General features: G+C 55.7%; 1 protein-coding gene across 1 annotated transcript in view; it reads left to right on the top strand.

Annotated features, from left to right (window-relative positions):
* The first annotated feature begins 5,041 nt into the window (after positions 1-5,041).
* Positions 5,042-19,100, top strand: part of IP6K3 (inositol hexakisphosphate kinase 3) — a 20,991-nt gene continuing 6,932 nt past the window's right edge. Inside the window, exons 1-2 of the mRNA XM_028510896.2 lie at positions 5,042-5,449; positions 14,659-14,985. Coding sequence (XP_028366697.1) covers positions 14,787-14,985 — 199 coding nt within the window. The 5' untranslated portion in view covers positions 5,042-5,449; positions 14,659-14,786. The remainder of the gene's footprint in view (positions 5,450-14,658; positions 14,986-19,100) is intronic.

Here is a 19,100-nt window from a genome sequence, read left to right as displayed (position 1 = left end):
GGAAGGGAGGGGTGATCCCCGCTTTCCCCTGGCATGGATGTGTTCTTGCACTGGCGTGTAACCTGGGGCGGGAGCACTGCCTGGTGAATGAGAGTGGTTGAGAGGGGGTCCAGGTTCTAATCCCAGCTCTGCCACTTACTAGATGTGTGACATGAGGCCTCTCGTGGCCTCCGTTTCTCAGCTATAATACGAGGGTAGTGCCCCAACCTCACATTAGAGTCAGGACCAAATCAGGGATTGTGTGCGTGTGAAGAGTCCCTGCTGGATGGTGGCCGTGCTGGCTCCAAGTGCCTCCCTGGCCCCACCCCCACCCAGTCCCACCAGCACCTGGCCAGCGTGCCGGGTGCCCCTGACTTCGCTCCCAGGGCCGGTTGATGACATCCTGCTGCTTCCTAGTCAAGGGAGCCCTGCCCATTTACAGAGGGCCTAACACGGCCCCTGGGCACAGTCTCCTCAGGTTGTGGGGCAGGCTGAGGCTGAGGAGTGGGGAGTGGCTTCCATAGTCTGGGGCCCCTCCTCCCCCAGGAGGAGCCCAATGGGAGCCCACTGGCTCTGGGGCAGAACCCTGGCTGGGATCCAGGCCAGAAGTTCCTAGGCGGGGTCAGGAACTGGAAGCCGGGTCAGGCTGGCACAGCCACGATTCTGGACAGCTGCCAGCTGCCAGGCCGAGAGCCTCCTCTGACTGCAAGGGGCTGGACGGCGACCTCCCGCAGCCTATGCTCCATCCTGGCTTTCTAGAGAGGGGGTAGCAGCCAGTGGAGGAGGTGGCTGACCACCAGATGGCCCAGGGCACTGCCAACCAGGGAGAGCCTCAGGGGGAACTGGGAAGGCAGGTGAGTAAGATCAGTGTGTCACCCATTTCTTGGACCTTGCTCTGGGAGTCAGTTTGGGGCACCTAGTGCTTGTGTGAGGTCCCTCAGTGCCCAAGTCCCTGGGCAGTACCGCATGCCCTGCCTCCCCAGAGTCCTGGTCCCCATGGGCCCACTAATTAGGACACTCCTGTTCAACTCAACATACTCCCTGCATCAAGGCACTCACACAATTCAACGCACACTCAGTCTTGGCACTTGTGCACACATGCACATTCACATACACGTGCACACTCACACACACTTGCATTCACATCCACCCACATACACTCACACTTGCATACATATGCATGCACACAACTACATGCATACAGGCACACTTGCATACATGTGCATACTGGCACTCGTGTACACATGCATGCTCAAACCACACTCACGCATGGATGGACACAGCAGAATGAGAACAAGAAGCATCAGCAACAACAGAAAAGATAACAAGAGAATGTGAGAGAGAGAAGAGCAATCAGAGAAAAGCCAGGACTGCAGAGGACATAATGACCAGGCAGGGAAGGAGGGGCAGAGAGAATGGCTGGGCGTCGCTGGACGGTGCTTTCCCTTTGAGCCGTCCGAGTGGAGGAGTGGTAGACGGGCCCCTCTGCACACTGGTCTTGCAGGTGTTTACATGGCTAGGGAAAAGAAAGGGGAGGGCTGTATGCCCAGCTGGGGTGCAGCAAGAGGGGGCCCCGCCAGGGAAGGAGGGGCTTGTGCTGGAACCTGGGAGGTTTGGCAGCAGCAGGGCGGCCACACTGTTTACACCAGGGGAAGCGGGTGATGACATGTCCTGGAACATGGAGGGTTGTTGTGGTCTCTGGCGTGGAAAAACAGGGTTATGAGGGCAGTTGGGGGGGAGGGGAGCAGCTAAGAAGGTTTCACAGGGTGGCCGAAATCAGGCCAAGTCTTCTGTGCCAGGGGTCTGGAAGAGGGAAGGAAATTTGAGGACCCCAGCTATGGGCAGCTTCTGACTCCATATACCCTTGGTTGCCAAAGCCACAGCATGGAGATGATGGGAAGGGAAGCCAGAAGCCCAGAATGAGTCCACACATTCATTCATTCACCAAACAGGTACTGGGAGGCTGGCTTTGTGCTACATGCTGGGGATACACTGTGGAGCAAAATAAGCAAGTCACCGTCCTTGAGGAAGCAAAACATGCAAGGAGCAAATAATGCAACTGTGTCTGGGGGTAGGTGCTTCTAAAGAAGGGTGCTGGGAGCAGACATGCCAGTAAAATCAAGGAGGACTTCTTGAAGGAGGTGATGCTTGAGCTGGCATCTGAAAGATGAAAAGGAATTAGCCAGGTGGAGGGGTGAGGACAAGGCATCCCAGGCAGAAGGGACAGTGAGCACAAAGGCCCAGTGCAAGCTGTGGCTGGACCACAGAGGCAAGGAGACATCTAGTGAGGTGGGCAGGGCTCACCCCTGGGGAGGGCTTTGGATGATATTCTAAGGACAAGGAGTCACTGAAGAATATTAAGTAGGTAAGTGACGTGACCCAAATTGTTTGAAAACATCACTCTGGGGAGAATGGAGGGTAGGAGCAGGGGTGTGAGGAGAAGGGAGGACACCATGGGAAATCACCCATGGTGCAGGAGGTGGAGGCGGTGGGCCAGGGTGGTGGCCGTGGGATGGAGAACATTTGGAGCATGAAATCCACAGGGTGGATGTAGTGACGGATGAACTGCCAGGGAAGGCTTCAGTGAAGGGGCAGGTCCTGGAGGGTCAGTCAAGCTGGAGTGGGAGAGGTAAAGGGGAGACCCAGGGGGGAACTAGCCCACCCCTCATCCTCAAGTAGCTGGTGTGCTTATGAACCCCAAGCATTTTCTGCCTCCGAGTGGTGTATCTAAGAGCTGGTCTGAAATGCTGCCCACAGAAGAGCCAAGCTGGTCAGGGCTGATTTCCCGGTGGAGGGACAGGGGCCAGGCCCAGGTGGGCCTCGAGTGGTCACGAGGCAGAGGAGGGTCAAAGACATGGCTGTGGAAAGAGGCTTCACAGCAGGCATCTTGCACATGAAGCTGAGTTTCGGAAAATGACCGTGGAGGGAACTTGGCTGCAGCCGGGAAACAGAAATAAAGTGTCCTGTTTGCGTAAGGAGAAACATGAGATCCCGGCTCCGGGGCAGCGGGGCCTGTGTGTTTTATTTACTGCCGTGCATCACGGGTCACAGACTGGGGGCTCAGTACTGTTGATAAATAAATGGATGAATAAGAAGTCAGTATGGAATCTTGCTCCTCACAACCACCAAACAAAACCAGAAACCAGGTACTGGTATGTGGACTGATCCTCCCTGAACCCTGGTTCACCCAGGCTCAGCCCCTCACTGGGCACCCAGCTCAGGTGGAGGTCCCGGCCCCCCTGCACCCCTAAAGGCCTCGCAGCTCAGCCCAGAGGCGGTTCTAGGGCTCCCAGGTCAGCAACTTTCCTAGCCGGGTGGGAAAGAGGAGGTAAGTGGGTGATGGCTGGGGGAAAGGAGGTCACACCTTCTTTTCCAGGGCCAGGTAACCGGAGCCCAGCACAGGCTGGGCAGTGTGAGGGGCCAAGCAGGCTGGAGGCTCCCAGGGCAGCCTGGCCTCTGCCTTCCCGGTGAAACTCGATCCTCTGCCCAGGGCTGGGGAGTGAGAGAGGAACCATGCATGGGATCCTCAACCCACTTTAAACCAGACCTCTGGACACCAAGGAATCCCTGTCATGCCTGCAGACTCTGCCCTATCTGGGTATGGGGAGGGGACAGGATGTCTGCCACAGGAAGGGAGCTGGGCTGGCAGGTGGGTGGACTTCAAATTTGCTGTGGCCACCCCAGGACACCTTGTACTTTGCCACTATGACAGCGGGGGGGGGTGGGGGGTGCGGTGTGCAGGGCATGCCAAGCAGATAGCATCAGAGCGGACCTCTGGGATGAGGGCCAGGAGAACTGCGTACTTGTCCTGCACTCAGAGCCCAGGCTCCCTGCTCCACTATGAACAGAGAGGGGGAGAGGCTGTCTGTGAAGTGAGCTCTCCATGGACACGTGGAAATGCCAAAAGGGGGACATGGAAATTGCAGTATGACTCGGTGCTGAAGCAACAGGTCTGGGGGACCCTGTTAGAACAAGCAGATGGCGAAGTGGACCCTGAAGAAATCAAGGACATGGGGGTGTGGCCCAGAGTCAGAGGCTGGGCCAGAACAGGAGGCAAAAGGAAGCTGAGCCTCTGGGGGCCGATTGCCCACACACAGAAGCCCAGGAAGGGACAACTGGGCCCCAGGCAAGCAGGGTGCCCAGTGCCAAGGGGAACTGCAGCCATAGGCCCAGGTGCCTTGAGTTTCCTAAAGGGCAGACTTCAGACCTTCCTAGTGTACATCCAGGCTCACTCAGACCTGAAGTCTGACTCTGGACAACCCCTGTCCTTTGCATCTATTCCATCTGTCCCTGTCCAGTGTCACCAGACCTAATCGAGGCTGACTCCTCAATATCTCCCTCCCACCCCACTGCCTTCTCTCCCCCTCAGGCCAGATTCACCTGGAGGTCAGGACCTGGGGCCTCACAGCCTGCCTGATCCATGTTACCCAATCTGCTCCCCTCCAAGCAGGGAGCTCTGAATGCAAACCTGAGTAGGCCTGGAGCTTCCTGGCAGAAAGAGCTGAGGAGGGTTCTGGGAGGCCCGCCTTCCCGCACCCCACCTCCCCTCCACCCCACCCTTGTCTGTCATCACTGCCCACTCCTCACGGGCTCCAGCTGCTCTGAGTGCCTATGCCTCTCTGCCCCGCCCCCCATCACTGCCTCTGGGCCTTTGGGAGCTCTTCCTTTACCTGGACCACTCTTCTCACCCTCCCCCACCCAAACCAAATGGGGGTGTGTTTCCTTCAGGATGCCTTCTCTGCTCCCCTCTGAGCAGCTGAGGAGACCCCCTGAGCCCAATGTTCTCCTGCCAACACACTGAAATTATCCTTTGACTTGCTGAACACCCTCACCCCACCCCCCACAACTGCAGATCCCTGACAGCAGGCACTGGTCCCTCAGGTCCCTGGGTCAGCCCATCTTCAAGCGGATTGTTGATCAGCTGACTGTCTTGTTGCTCGACTTTCCCTCCCTCAGGCGGCCACAGCTTGGGGAAAACGGAGCGTGAGGTGGTGGAGAATGGGGTGGGGGCAGGGAGACTAGAGGAAGGGGAATATGAACTGCCCACAGCCTTACCCCGTGAACAAGGGATCAAAAAATAACCAGGTGCCTTTGGCAACGGCCCTTGGTTGCCAGGGCCTGACCTCTGTCCAGGCACAGTGCAGAACTCTTCCCTCCTGGTCCACTCCTCCTCTTCCTCTTCTTCCTCCCCCTCCCTACCCAGAGCAGCAAATACCAACAGACAGCTGGACAGGACAGCCCCTGCCAGCCTGTCCCCAGGGTCAGGTGACCTACCCTCCCCCGGCCACTATAGCCTGGCCCTCTGGGCAGCCCTCCACGCAGTGCCACAGTGCACAGTGACTTCTCCACACCAGGACTCCAGAGAGGTCTTCGCCCAGCACCTGAGGTTGGCAGACACTGAGAGAGGGTTACTTCCCCCTGGACCCTCCCGTCTACACACTCCCTGGGACCCACGAGGGAGGAGGCCCTGGTGAGTGCTGCCCTGGGGGACAGGGATGGCGGTGGGCTTGCTGAACCCTCAGTGGTGCCACAGAGCCGGAGGGGTGGGCCCCATCTCCATCCCGGGCTGGTTAAGGACCTTCCTGGGGAGGCGGGGGGGGGGGGGGGGGGGGGGGGGGTGTCTGTCTGCATATGTATGAGGGGCAAGTCACAACAGTTCAGCAACATAGAAATTCTGTCATTTGCTTCTCTTCCTTGCAGTAGAGGAATTCCACCCCTCTGTTCCTCACAGCCCCTGAAGGAAGGCAGGGTGCTAGGGGTGCTGGGCTGAGCTGGGACGACAGAGGAAGCTGTAGGGGCAGGTGCAGGCGTCGGAGCTGATGCTTCATACTCCACACTGTCCCAGGAGAACTAGCTGTCCCAAGACAAGTGGGCCCCACCCCGAGCCCAGAAATGTCGTGTCCCGGCATGTCCTGTCCCAGCAGCCTCGCCTTCCACCTAGCGGGACCACAGGACTAGAATGACATCAGCGCCTGTGGGCAGTGGCCTGGGCACTGGGTGCAGGGTGCCCCATGGAGCGGGGTGCAGTGGGCCCTGGGCATCAGAGACGTGTTGCCACCAGGGCCCCCTGTCCCGGACAGTGGCAAAGTCTTTGGCTCCCCTCTCCCCTCGGCTCTACTGGGCTCTCCATGCACCTGAGACCTGAACCTGAGTCTGCCACATTCCTCACAATCTCTGGGGACCTAAGCACATCCATGCCAAGCCCCTTCCCCAGAGATTCGGACCAGGGGGACAGGACCCAAGCATCTATAGCTCTTAAAAGCTTTTATTTTTGATCTGATACTATGAAAAACTTTCAGCCTATAGGAAAAGGCAGAGGGACTGATATAAGCCTGCATCTGGGTTTAAGCAGTTGTTTGAGGTCTGCTATGCTCAGGCGTCCCTGCATTCCCCACCCCAGGCAGTTCTTACAGAGCCCTAGCTCTGTCATTCCACTGACAGAATTAACGACTCTCTGAGAATGTCTATATCCAGCCCATACTCACATTCCCCCAGTTGCCCTCTGAATGTTTTTAAGGCTTTGTTTAGACCAGGACCAGTCAAGGTGCATCTGGTCAGTATGCCTTCTGAGTCTCTTTCAATCTGGAAGGATCTCTGCCAGCCATCTCTACCCGATTTTCCCCACCACATTCACTTGGTGAATTGAGGGGCCAGTTGTCCCATAGGAGAGTAAGAACATGGCTGAGTCAGACAACTCTCAGTACAGATAGGGAAACTGAGGCCCAGAGAAGAAAGGGCTGGGACTCTAGGGCAGAAGAGGTCTCCTGGCCCCCCACCCCCATTGCGCTCCCCCAGAGCCAGCTCCTCATCAGTGATCTGGGAAACTCCTGCAAAGTGCCTGTGGCCCCTGGGACCCTCCCGGTCTTCCTCCTCAGGGCACTCTGGGGGGTGCAAGCCAGACTGAGCCCAGCTGGCAGCCAGCAGCTTGCCCCTACTTTCTCCCACTCTGAGCAGGGCACAGGAACAGACCCTCCCAGGCAGGAACCTGGTGGTTGCTGCCTTGCTGACTGGCCACCACAGGAGCATCAGCTTTACAGTGTGAGCACTGATGCACAAGGGTGTTCAGGGCAGCGGCTGCAGCAAGAGGTGGGGAGGGCAGGGCGGCCCACACCAGCACCACATTGGCAGCCCCTACCTCATGCTAGTTTCTCTTCCTCTTCCACCCCTGGGCCCACCTGGCCCAGGAGAGGCCTGTTGGGTGGAGGTGCTGAAGACCACAATCTGCTCTGCTCACATGTGTCTCCAGCACCCTCAGCCCACCCCACCCTCACCACCCTCCCCGTCCCAGGTTTAGGGGTCCCTCCCCCATGAATCTAGCCAGGCGCTACACTCCTCAGAATGTGCCTCATCCAGGGCAAGAAGCTTCCCAGCGAGACAACCTTTAGAAAAAGCAGAGGGTGGCCAGAAGGGAACGTGGGGTGATCAATCTTGATAATTTCTGAGACAAAATCAGTCATCTGCAAAGGCAGGGACCCTTCGCTCTCTGGGCCGAGGACAGGCCTGGCAAACCCATGCTGGCTCAGGAGTGTGTATCCCCTAGGTGCCAGGCCAGGAGGTGCTTGCTGGCTGTAGGTTTTGGCCCCCTGGGTGGCTGGGTGCATCTGCTGCTGCCCTCTGCCGGGGAAAGACTGGCTTGCTCACTCCCATTCTTCCAGAAGACCCTTCCTCTTCAGTTGGCCAGTTCTGCTCAGTGGCCTCAAGAACCATGACACCACACACACACACACACACACACCCTCATTTACACACTCACCCACATGCTTGCTCCATCCAACTATTTTGTTTTGACCCTGAAAGAACTTTTTCTTCTTGCAGTCATAAAGTTGCCATACTAACCAGGGGCCAGACCTTCCATTCCTGGCTCATAAGTCTCTTCCACAAGGCAAGTAACTAGTCATATTCCTCGGAGAAAGGGGAAGGTGTGGGGCAGGGTGTCTGAGGTTGGGACATGTGTGGGTCTGGGTTTGGCGATGTCTAAGATCCTGGCTGCAGCCTCAAGGGGAGTGCCTTGGAGGGGCTGGTAGGATGGTTACTGGTCTTGCCCAGGGTGCCCGAGGCGCCAGGGCACTGTCCTGAGGTCGGGATACGTCAGGGCCCGGGAAGGCTGGAATCCCTGCCAGCCTCTGCCCTCCACTGAGCAGCCTTTCCAGCAGCTCGGCTTTCTGAGTCACCTCCGCCCCACGTGTCTCCTGCCCTGACAGCACGCTCAGAACACTGCTGCTGCTGCTGAGGACATTTGGCTGTGGTCAAATAGCTTCTAAACTAATAATCACTGTATTAAAATCACATTTGGTCCTCAAGCCAGAGGAACGTTGGGAGATTTTAAATGTTAAGAGAAAAGAACAGGGGAAAAAATCTTCCCTCAAAGGATAAAATCAGCCTCTAAATAAGTTGCTGCAACTGAGGAATATGAAGTATTGCTCTGTGATTCTGGAGCTCGAGTCTTCCCAGGAAATGGACACTCCCAGCCACGGCTGGGAGGTGGTGTGTCCAGTCCCCCAGCATTCAGTATTGATCCCACCGGGCTGGGGGCCATGCAGACGCAGGACACACCTTGAGTCATTTTAGAATGGATTTTAACATGTGGTTTTTTTCCTCCGGAAAATAACCTTGTGTTTTCCCAGCCTGGATGGCCCCAGGTGATACACAACCCTCCACCACATGAGAAACACCAAAATCCTGCCCATAATGACCTAAGTGGCTTTAAATGGTTTCTGGTCCCTTCTTCTCTAACAGATTGAAACAATGCTCCCTCAGGCCTTGCAAAGACATAGAAGGATACTTGTGCCAGGCCTGTGGCCCCGAGGGCCTGCCAATGGACGTTAGAGCTTCAGAGGCGAGAGGGCAGGCCATCTCCATGCTGCCCTTGAATCTGCAGTCTGCAGCCTGACATGTTTTGTATCGGGCCTCTTTTGATTATCTCCTTCCCAGAATGCCTGCTCTCACTAGACTTACTGGGAGGTGGCCCCAAAGGCTTCCACACCCCAGTGATCTCAGGTGACTCCCTCCTCCCTACAGTGAGCTGTAACCAGGCAGTCACCTCCAATCAGTGTGGCCAGGTGCCCTCTCTGTCCCCTTCATGCCGAGGCCCCAGCCCAGTGTGGGGGCATGACCCTGGGCCAGGCCCACGCAGCATCCTGCCTCTGCCTCCCCATGCTGCCCTCCCTCTTGCCCATGGCTCCCTCACACACACTCCCCAAGCAGGCCCTCCGCAGGGTCCCCCAGGCCAGGCCGCCACCCCTCCCCCCTCACACCCCCTGCCAGCCCCCTCATACCACCACCAACTCAGTGACAGCACTATTTTTCCTCACCTTTTCAACTAGAACCCATTTTTTGACACAATTTTTCCCTATGAATCTCCCTGTGATACTCATTATATTTTTAGTATCTGTTGATTGAGAAAACAGACGATGATAAAAACTACTAGGAACACAAGTAATGCCTTTAAATGGATCTGTTTTCAGTAACCACCAAAGCGTCTGCATACACTTGAGAAATGATTGTGTTCCGTGGGTGTTATGTTTGGAGTCTGCAGAGAATGCTGGTGGTGGTGTGGTCTGGGTAAGGTCTCCAGCAGCCTGTGAGGACACCCTTCACCCAGGGCACTGGCACCCACCTCCTGCCCAGCACCTGGTTGAGCTGCCACTGCAGCATGCTGCCCCTGGCTGTGGCGCCCTCACGGCCTGGCTGAGGCCCAGGACCCTGGCCTGAGAGTCTGACATGGGTCTCAAGACCCAGAGGAAGATTGTGCTGTGGGGCAGACCCAGCAGCAGCCTGAGAGAATCCTGGCTCCAGTGCTCAAGCTCTGAACCTTGGGAAAGCTCTTCACTCTTCTCTGCCTGAAAAGGATTCTCTTGAAAAATGGAGGTGGGAACTAAGCCAGTGGTCCACAGTGGATGCTCAACAGGAGTGGCCATTATTGTACAGATGTCTTTGTGCAATGAAATCTCTGAGTGTCTCACTCAAGTGAGGTTGCTTTCAACCTAAGGACCCTGTACTGGGTATGTGGCTGTAAGCTGGTGACAGACCAGGCTGTGCTGCATAACAAACCACCCCCAAATCTCAGTGGCCAGGCAAGACAGAGACCGAGTTCTCTGTCATGCTACATATCCAACATGCAGTCCCTCAGGGAGCCACTGTGCTTCCGGGGTGACCACAGCCAGGGAAGAAGAAGGTAGGAACTGCTTGCTCTTAAGAGCTCCCACCAGAAGTGACCCATCGCTCCCGCACACACCAGGCCAGCCAGAGCAGATCGTGTGGCTGCACTCACCTTCTGTGTGCAAGGGAAGCACAGTGGGGCCATGTTCCTGTGAGGGACACCAGGAACCAGGCTTTTGTGAGGAGCCCTGACAATGGCCACAGTCATCCACGTTGTTCCCAGAGCTGACAGGCTTTGATAAGAGACAATCCATGGCTGATTTAGTCCCAGTTTAAACCTTGACAAGCTTGATTTGTGGTTTTGCCTGCCATCTTTCCTAAAATGGGAATGGCGAGTTTGAAACAGAAACCAGAAAATGTTCTGCAGGTTCAATGGACTCGGGTCTAGCATGTGGGTAGGGGTCGCGTGCACACAGGCCCTCAGAAAGGAAGGTGTGCCAAGCCGGTCGTGCAGCCATGACACACTCACTCGCCTCAGCATGACGGCGGCATCTGTCATTGTGCCTGGCACCCTTGGTGTTGTCATGTGTCCCCTGCTGGCAGCCAACTACAACTGCAGGCCTGCTGCTCATGGCCCTCCTTTCAGACCACAGAGTGTCCTATGACCCCGTGGCAGACTGGCTGTCACTCAGGCCTCGCAGGCTCTGCTGACACAGGCAGCCCAGGAACTCTTTTAACAGCCAGCTCAATGACCGGGCCCCCAGAGAAATTAGCCCTTGAATCTCCTGGAGTAAGGCCCAGAGTTATGTCACTCAGGACATGACCCAGTGACAGGCCAGGAGGACACCAACCTGGAGCCATCTGTCCATCTTTCGTGGGCACAGGGGGCTTTAAGCTGAACTCTCTGGCTGGGGCATCTCGCTTCTTACTTCCCTCCCTCATCCTAACTCCTTCTTGTCCCTCCCGAAGGAACACAAGGCGGATAGTGGGCACTACCGCATCTGGGCAGTGGGACTGTGAGAGGGGGCATGGGCTGGAGAGAGGGACATTTGTCTCCCTTGGAAGCAATAAAGAGAGCCCAGGGTATTCAGCAAGTGTGTCAGAGGGGGCGTGAGGTCCTACCTCAGGCAAGAACCTCACCTGCCTCCCCAGCACCCAAGCTGAGTCAGTCTTGAGGATCACCCACGCAGTGACAAACCTGGTGGGGGAGATGCTTGGGAAGAGGCCTCCACAAAGGAATGCTGTGTCTTTTGTCTTCTAAGTATCATGACAAGCCTGAGGCAGTGGGTGGGAAACCAAGCTCAGGGTCCTTATTCGGTGTGTCCCAGGGGCCTCGGCAAGCTGGTGGGAACACCTGCAACAGAGCCGGGTTCCTGTCTCCTTGCCCGGTGCTGTTAAGAAATAGACACGGACCCAGAGGCCAAGGTCCATGCCAGTGACAGAAGTGCCTGCATGTGGCAAAAGGAAGATCTGGGCCGAGAAAAGTCTGTGAGGTTGAATTACTTATGCAGGGCTTCTGAGGGAGGAACAGAAGAATGGAGCTCCCTAGCTTTGTCCCATGGAGTGGGAGACTGCACAGAGACGGGAAATCTCAAGCTTCCTTGGGAACTCAAGGTCGGCATCGGTGCCAACTCGAGGCCACAGAATGCCTCCCCGAGCAGCAGCAAAGCCCACCTGCCCAGCTCAGGCAGGTGCTCTGGTGCTGATGTCCCTGCCCATCTGCCTTCCCCCCACCCCTTCCCAGCAAACTGTCAGAACCACAGCCACACAGCCCAGGAGCAGGGAGAGTCTGAGGAGATGTCACCTAATATAGCCTCTAAGATGACCCTTTAAGGAAAGAGCCTCAGTTTCTTGACCTGTCAAGCCCAGCTTTTTGAAAAGTTCAGATGACTACACAACAGACCTCCCATTGCTACCAACCCACCCAAGTCTAGAGGCGAAAGTTTGTGTCTCATGCCGTGGGCTGTCTTGGAGGCCCCGGGGCCATCCTGGCTCAGTCTGTGCTCTCCGAGAAGGTTCAGCCAGGGCTCCTGAGAATGGGAATGACAGTGTCTCTCAGGTCTGGTTGACACCTCCAGCCAGAAGCCCCAAGGTGGTCAATACCACGCCCAGCTCTACGTGGACTGACCCCTCCTGATGGTTTCTGAGGTGCAGAGCCCCAGAGCATGTGCTCACTATTGTTAGGGTCGGAGAGACCAGGGCTGGGGGACAAGAAAACCTGGGTCCTGTCCCAGCACAGCCAGTGAGTGACTTGTCCCAGCTTCCTTGGGGCTCAAATTCCTGACTCTCAAAGTAGATAAACAAGAGCCCTCAGGCTCCCCACAATGTGGCAGGCAAGAGCACTCTGGGACTAATGTTCGAATCCCTGCTCTCCCCACATTAGCTGGGTGCACACAGGCAAGTTACTTAACCTCTCTGTGCATCTTCCTCATCTGTAAAATGGACTGACAACACTACATCCTAGAGTAGGTGGGAAGCCTTACTGGGTTCATCTATATAAAACACCTAGAACACTGCCTGGCACGTGGCAAGTGCCACATGTGTTAGTATTTATTATTAATTCCTTCTTATGCTGCCACTGTGAGGCAACATTCATGTCCTCAGAGCTCCTTAGGGAGATGAAGGCATGGGGAGAGGAAGGCAGTGGACTGCCCAGCATGGGACACGTGCTGCTGCTGGGACTGCGTGGGTGCTCGGGGAGCAGGGCGCACTGAGCTGAGTCAGCTCTGTGCCCGGCCCAGGGAGCTGGTGTGAGAGACAGGGCCCAGGCTCCTTCCAGGAGTGGATATAAATGAAGTTTACATCGTGGCTGTCCCTCTGGTTACCGGGAGAGTCTCTGCCTCCCTTTCTCCAGGGACAGGTCAGCTGGCAAACAATGGCATATAAGCGAACCCAGGGAGAGGAGCCATGTTGGGCCACCTTGATTTTTCTTTCTTCCTTCTGGCCTTCACCAAATTTGCAAGGAGGACTGGATTTGCCAAGCACTGGGAACATCAACTTATCCCTGGGCCAATTGCTGATTTCCCTCCCCACCTAGATGTCTCCCACCAGCTTCTTTTCTCAGCACCCAGAACAGGCTCCCAGGAGGGCTCACCTCTGCACAGTCTTGGAGCAGAGCTGGGAAAGGCTGGGGCTGTGGTTTCAGGCACAGCCCTGTACCACCGGGCCTCGGCAACCCCACCCTCCCCAGCCAGGCTCCAGCCACACAGGCAGCTGGAGCCATACCCTGCACCCCTCAAAGCAAATGCACAAACCAGGAGGAAAACCCCTTCCCCTTCCTGAAGGGCAGAGCACTCTGTGGCCTGCAGAAGCAGGCAAAGTGGGAGAGGCTGCCTGGTGGAGAATGGATGAGTTGGACTGAGGATTTCAATGCCCCCTGGTGCTGGAGGTCTGGGCTGGTGGCAGGAGCCTCTCTGAGCCAGGATCCTGAACAAATTGACAGGCACTGCTGTGCCTGGGGCCAGACAACTATGTCCGTGGTCTGGACTGAAGGTCATATAGAGGGTTCATCATGTCTGGTGCTGCCCAGCCTGGTCACATCCTCCACCGGGAGTCCAGCAGAGGAGAGTATTAATAACTCAGCAGTGACAAGCACTGCTGTGAGAATGTCCTCTCAGACACGATATGGCCAGAAAAGCCTCTCTCAAAGTGTCTCTTCGGCACTCTCCTGACACAAAGTCAGGACATCTTTAGGCGCTGGGTTTCCAGCCCAGAGTCCTAGCATTTGCCTGATGTCCAGCAAGCTTGCCCTTGGGAGGAAGAGTGACAGCAGGTGGTGGGGGATGAGGCCCAGAGACGGGGATCTCCTGGACCCCACCGGCCCCCAGGCAAGGCGTTTCAGGCCTCGCTTTCCTCATTTGCAAGGTGGTGGTAAGAAAGCCTGCCTTCCCCATAACCCAGGTGGGAAAGTGTGACCCACCAGGGCAATAATGCCAGAAATGATCACGATTAGTCACATTTATTGAGCACTCAGCTCTGGGCCCTGGGCTAACCTTTTCACAGGCTTTACCTCAATTCTGTCCTTAACTCCACAAGGCAGGCACCCTTATTGTCTCATTCCACAGATGGGAACGCTAAGGCCAAAGAGGTTCAGGAGCTCCCCAAGGTCACACAGCTGTGATGAGAATCAGTGGTACACAGCTATGCTATACAGAAGGGAAGCACTCTTGTACCCCAACCCCTACTAGCTGCTGAGCGACCCAACGGCAAAGACTGCTCTCTTCTTGGGCCTGGAATCCAGGTTCCCCAAGGCAGGCAGACAACATGACATGAGAATTTGGGACACAACCCCCCACCCTGGAAGCCTATATTTGTGTGTATTGTTTGATTTTTAAAGCAGTGTTTGAATATTTAAATGCAAAAGGTACAAAACTCTACTTAGAGAAGTCTTCCTTTCAGCCCTGCTCCCTGGAGGCAACCACTGTTAGTAGTTTCTTGTAACAGACACTGCAGCAGTGATCCATGCCTGTTTACTGTCTGATTTAGCTCCCCGAGCCTGGGGGCTGGGGACCATGGGTGTGTCTGAGCACTGCTGCCACCACTGCCTCGCTCACATCATTTCCACCCTCCTCTGCTTTCCAGGGTCCCTGCTGAGAGCCCACAGCTGGGAAGAAAATTATGCTATAACAACGACAAACAACAAAGAGAAACTTGAGGACCTCTGACAGCTCTGCCTCTGCCCTGGAGCTGCTACTTGTCTACCTCAGGCCATGGTTGTGCAGAACAGTGTGGAAGGTGGGGACACCAGGATGGGTGTGCAACTGGAGCCCTTCCTGCACCAGGTTGGGGGACACCTGAGTGTGATGAAGTATGATGAAGACACGGTGTGCAAGCCCCTCGTGTCCCAGGAGCAGAGGTTCTATGAATCCCTGCCACTGGCCATGAAGCGGTTCACCCCACAGTACAAAGGTGAGTGTCCAGGGGGCAGGTGTGACCCAGGCTGCCACATAAGGCCAGGCTCATCTGCACGCACCCACTGCTTCCTTAAGCACTGTGGTATGTGTGGCGGTTGCCATGGAGACATGCCCCTCTCCTGCAGCCCAGCTGGCCTTTGCTGTCCTAGTTTCTCTGAACTCTTCACGTCCCCAGGTCTGGAGTATAATAGCATTTGGAGTCCTTCCAAATTAGCTCAAGCCACCCAGCTTCGAGGAAATAAGAACGGAATAAAATGGGGCATCCTGGCCTGTGCTTTAGGAGCACATGGCTGGGTCCTGTGGCCACGGCTGGTAACCACAGGACAAGCGGAGGTTTCCTTTACCTCATGCTAGAGACTCCGGTGGGTGGTAGGAGCCTCGGGCCTAGGACATGACACAGAAGAGCTGGGCCACACCAGGTTTAGGAAACCAGAATTCCTGCTGTCTCACCCAGGGGCACAGCCAGAGGCATCGGCTGCCTTGCAGGGGGACCTGGGGAAATCGGGCATGAAACAGTGTGCATCCTGATCTGAGCTCAAGGGGGGTTCTGGAGGAAGAAGGCTGTGGGGAGGCCACCTATTCCGGGCCTCCAGTCAGGGCCTCTGAGCTGTTCTGTCCACGCCCAGCCTTCTATGGGTGTGGTCTGCAGGGCTCAGGGCATGGCTCAGGCACAAGCCTACAGTGGCATGGGTGTTCAAAGACCTCCTCTAAAGGATTTTAGATGTTGTGACTGCAAGGAAGACTTCTGTCTTCCTTGCCCAAGTATCTGTAGTGAAAGCAATGATAACACCTGAAGCAGTCAGTCAAAAACGCACTTGCACTGCAATGACTGACATAACTGGGAAGGCTGGAGCTTGTCTACATCAGCGTTTCTCAGTGTGATCTGAGACCGATCAACTTTACCAGACTCACTGGAGAGTGTGTGAATGTGTGTGTTTGTGTGTACCTATATGCAGGTTCCCAGGCCCCATCCTAGACCTGGGAATCAGAATCCCTGGGTTTAAGGCTCAGGAATCGGTATTCAGCATGTTCCAAATTAAGAACCACTGGTATGGGGTCAAGGCCTGAACCCTAGGAGGCATTCTTCAGTCCTGGCCTGTTGGGGCCCCCCCCCCGAGAGTCTGAGACAGGATGGATGAGCATTAGTCACCAAGACAGGGGTGCACAGCTGGAATGCAGCCTGGACAGGACTCCCCTGGGGCCCTCTGGGGCCCAGACAGTACTGACCATGGCTTCTGGGTCACTGCTCATCTTGTCAGAGTACCCACTGGAATTAGTATCTGTCCTTTCAAAACTGATCTCAACCTGGCAAAGGGGTGGCAGGTCCTTGTGTGGAGTGGCCGCCTGCCTGTGGCATTTCATGCTTCCCTGACACAGCTCTGGAGCTAAGAGACTGCCAGGGCAGGCACAGGCAAAGCAGGAAAGTGAGGGAGGCTGCTCGGTCCCCAGATCCGATCCTGCTGCTCCCCTACACCCTGTCTGCACGTGCCCATTCCTACCAGGGCAGGACTGCACCACTCTCAGGCCCTCTCAGGCACGGGCTTACAGTCTAGACCCTTCCTCTGCCCTACTTCCCCCTTCAGGATGGGCCCATCCCCAGAACCAACCACCTCAGGGATCTGCTAAGATTAATTTGAACTGAGGCTCATAGCTACACACATCACTGGCCATGGGGAATGCTTCAGTCTCTACCTTGGACTTCACTCAGGAGGTGGTGTTTACAAACTGCATCAGGGTACTGCAGATACCCCCAGGTGAGACCATGTAGTCCTGCTGAGGGTGAGGGTGAGGCAGAGTCCCTGGGCTCGGTTGACCTCCAAACATGAGGTTCCAATGACGCAGAAACGCATCCACTCGCTAGCCACAGTGCAGGCCCACTAAGGAATACAAGTCTACAGAGACACTGGAATATCAGACACCAGGGCAGGACACTCACTCTCAGATGCTTGGGGCAGGAAGCTGAGGTCAGGTTTTAGTGGGAAAGAGACCCTTGAAGGGCCCTCAGGCTGTGCAGCCACCTGGTCTCACATGGTAAGAAAAGTAACATCACCTAACCCTTAGACCTCCCTCACTGCCCAAATGCCTGTAAGTAGTTTGCAGGTGCCACAGCCCTCTGAGATGGGGACTATTATTATCCCCATTTCACAGGTAAGGAAACTGAGGCAGAGAGAGGTTACCTAACTTGTCAGGGCACACAGCCAGTGAGGGGCAGAGCTAGAATTCAAAGCTCCCAGCTCTGAGTCCCAAGTGTGGCTTTTGGCTCCACCAGCTACTCATACTGGAGGTGGACTCCTTGGATGCCAGTGCCCAGGGGGTCATCTAGGCCAGTGCGGAAGGGCCACTGAGCTGGAGAACTCAGGTCAGGAGCACTCGAATGCCTACAAGGCTGACACAGGGGTCTCCCTTTTTCTCCGCATGGGAACAGCTCCAGAGCTGTATCTGAAGTGGTCACTGCACGCCAGGGTGCACACTTCTCTCTCCCTGTCACTGCCCAGCACTGGGATGGCCTCAGGGGGTGCTGGGCAGTGATATCATTCCCAAGGGCAACCTCCCTGAGCCAGGAGTTCACCTGGACTTTCTGCTGGGCTGCTCAGGTATGGCAGCATCTTGGGCTATACCCCTCTGCCTCCCAGTCTGCCTGCCTGTTGGCTTTGGGTGAGTAAGGATATGCTCCTAGGTCTAATGGGTTAATGGAGGAGCCAAATGCATATTACAGACAGCAACAGATAAACACTCTCATGAGCTTAAAAATAAGCACATAACAGAATATTCAGAGGCTAAGGAAGCTGCTCGGCCAAGCTAAAATTGCTGAGATGTTCTGGGTGTGTCAATCGTGGCAGTAAGTGCTCGTGTCTGCCTAGCTGGCACAGTGGCAGGTCAAGGTGCCTGGGAGGGCTGGCGAGCAGGCAGCTGGGGCTCCCACTCTACAGGCAGGGGCATTGGGGTTCTGGGAACCCGTGAGCCTCTGAGGCCTAGTCCCCTTGGACACACACAGTGAGCTGGAGGCCAGGTAAGGACAATCCAAGTCCCTAGCAGTCTGGATTCCACTGGGTGGGGTGCTCGAGACTTTGCAAGGCCCTATATGTGCTGGATCCCAGGCTTCCGAAGGGCTGGGCTAAACCACAGAGGGGTGTTCGGGAGAGAGAAAAGACAGATAAACAGAGACAGAGCCAGTCAGAGGTGTAGGAAGATGGAGCAAGAAAGCAGGGACATGGAGCCTGACTGTGTAGCTATGACATATGAGAAAAAGAAATGACTTTTGGATTTTATTGGTTTTGGGTTTTCTGTACCTCCACTCACCTCCAATTATTTAAACACTCAAAATGGAGGAGATTAGACAAGAGCTAGAGCCTGGAAAAGTGGGTGAAGATCACATTTCTTGCCTCTCAGACCCAGGCTCCCTACAAGTGTGGTTTCTGGCATGGCCATCACCACAGCCTCAGGAGTGGGAAAGGCCTGGGGCCATCAGACAGTAACTTGGACTTTACGAGATGCAGAAGGACCCAGAAAGCCAGGGGGTCCTGAGCAGCCCAAGGACGATCGCGGAGGCCACTGAGGTCTCCCCTTCTCACACAGGGAAGGTGGGCCTGGAGCCCTGAGGTGGTTTCCAGGTCAGTGCCCCTGCCTAGAACAAGCACAGTGACCCTGCCCTCACCCCCCAGGAAATAGGGCTGGCAATATAAACCCCACGTCCGTGGGCTTCCTGGGCTCCCAGCTCCTGCACTGATGGCCCCCGCAGGATGGTGGGGTCACAGCTTCTGTGTTTGCTCCACAGAACAGAATGACCAAAACAAACACAACTGAGGACACAGCAAAAGTGTTCTCATACACACGTGGGTAAACACAGTGTGACAATACACGGTCTCCCTATGAAGTCCTCAGCTCCATGTCACAACTTGTTCCTTCTTCCACATCTAGTTCTGGTGTGGCCTTTTCAGAGCGCTACACCTGTGTGACCTGGGGCATGGTATTCGTTCTCTCTAAATCCCAGTGCCCAGAGTCAGGCTGCTACAGCACAATGATAACAAGTGAAAAGCACACGGTGCTGGCGCACCACTAGGCATGGAGGTCATGGAGGTGACGATCACTGTGCAGTCACCTCCCTGGCCT

This window comes from Phyllostomus discolor, chromosome 4, assembly GCF_004126475.2.
Source record: "Phyllostomus discolor isolate MPI-MPIP mPhyDis1 chromosome 4, mPhyDis1.pri.v3, whole genome shotgun sequence".
In the NCBI taxonomy this organism is placed as follows: Eukaryota; Metazoa; Chordata; class Mammalia; order Chiroptera; family Phyllostomidae; genus Phyllostomus; species Phyllostomus discolor.
The sequence above is the reverse complement of the archived record's forward strand: the minus strand, read 5'-3'. Positions and strand labels throughout refer to the sequence as shown.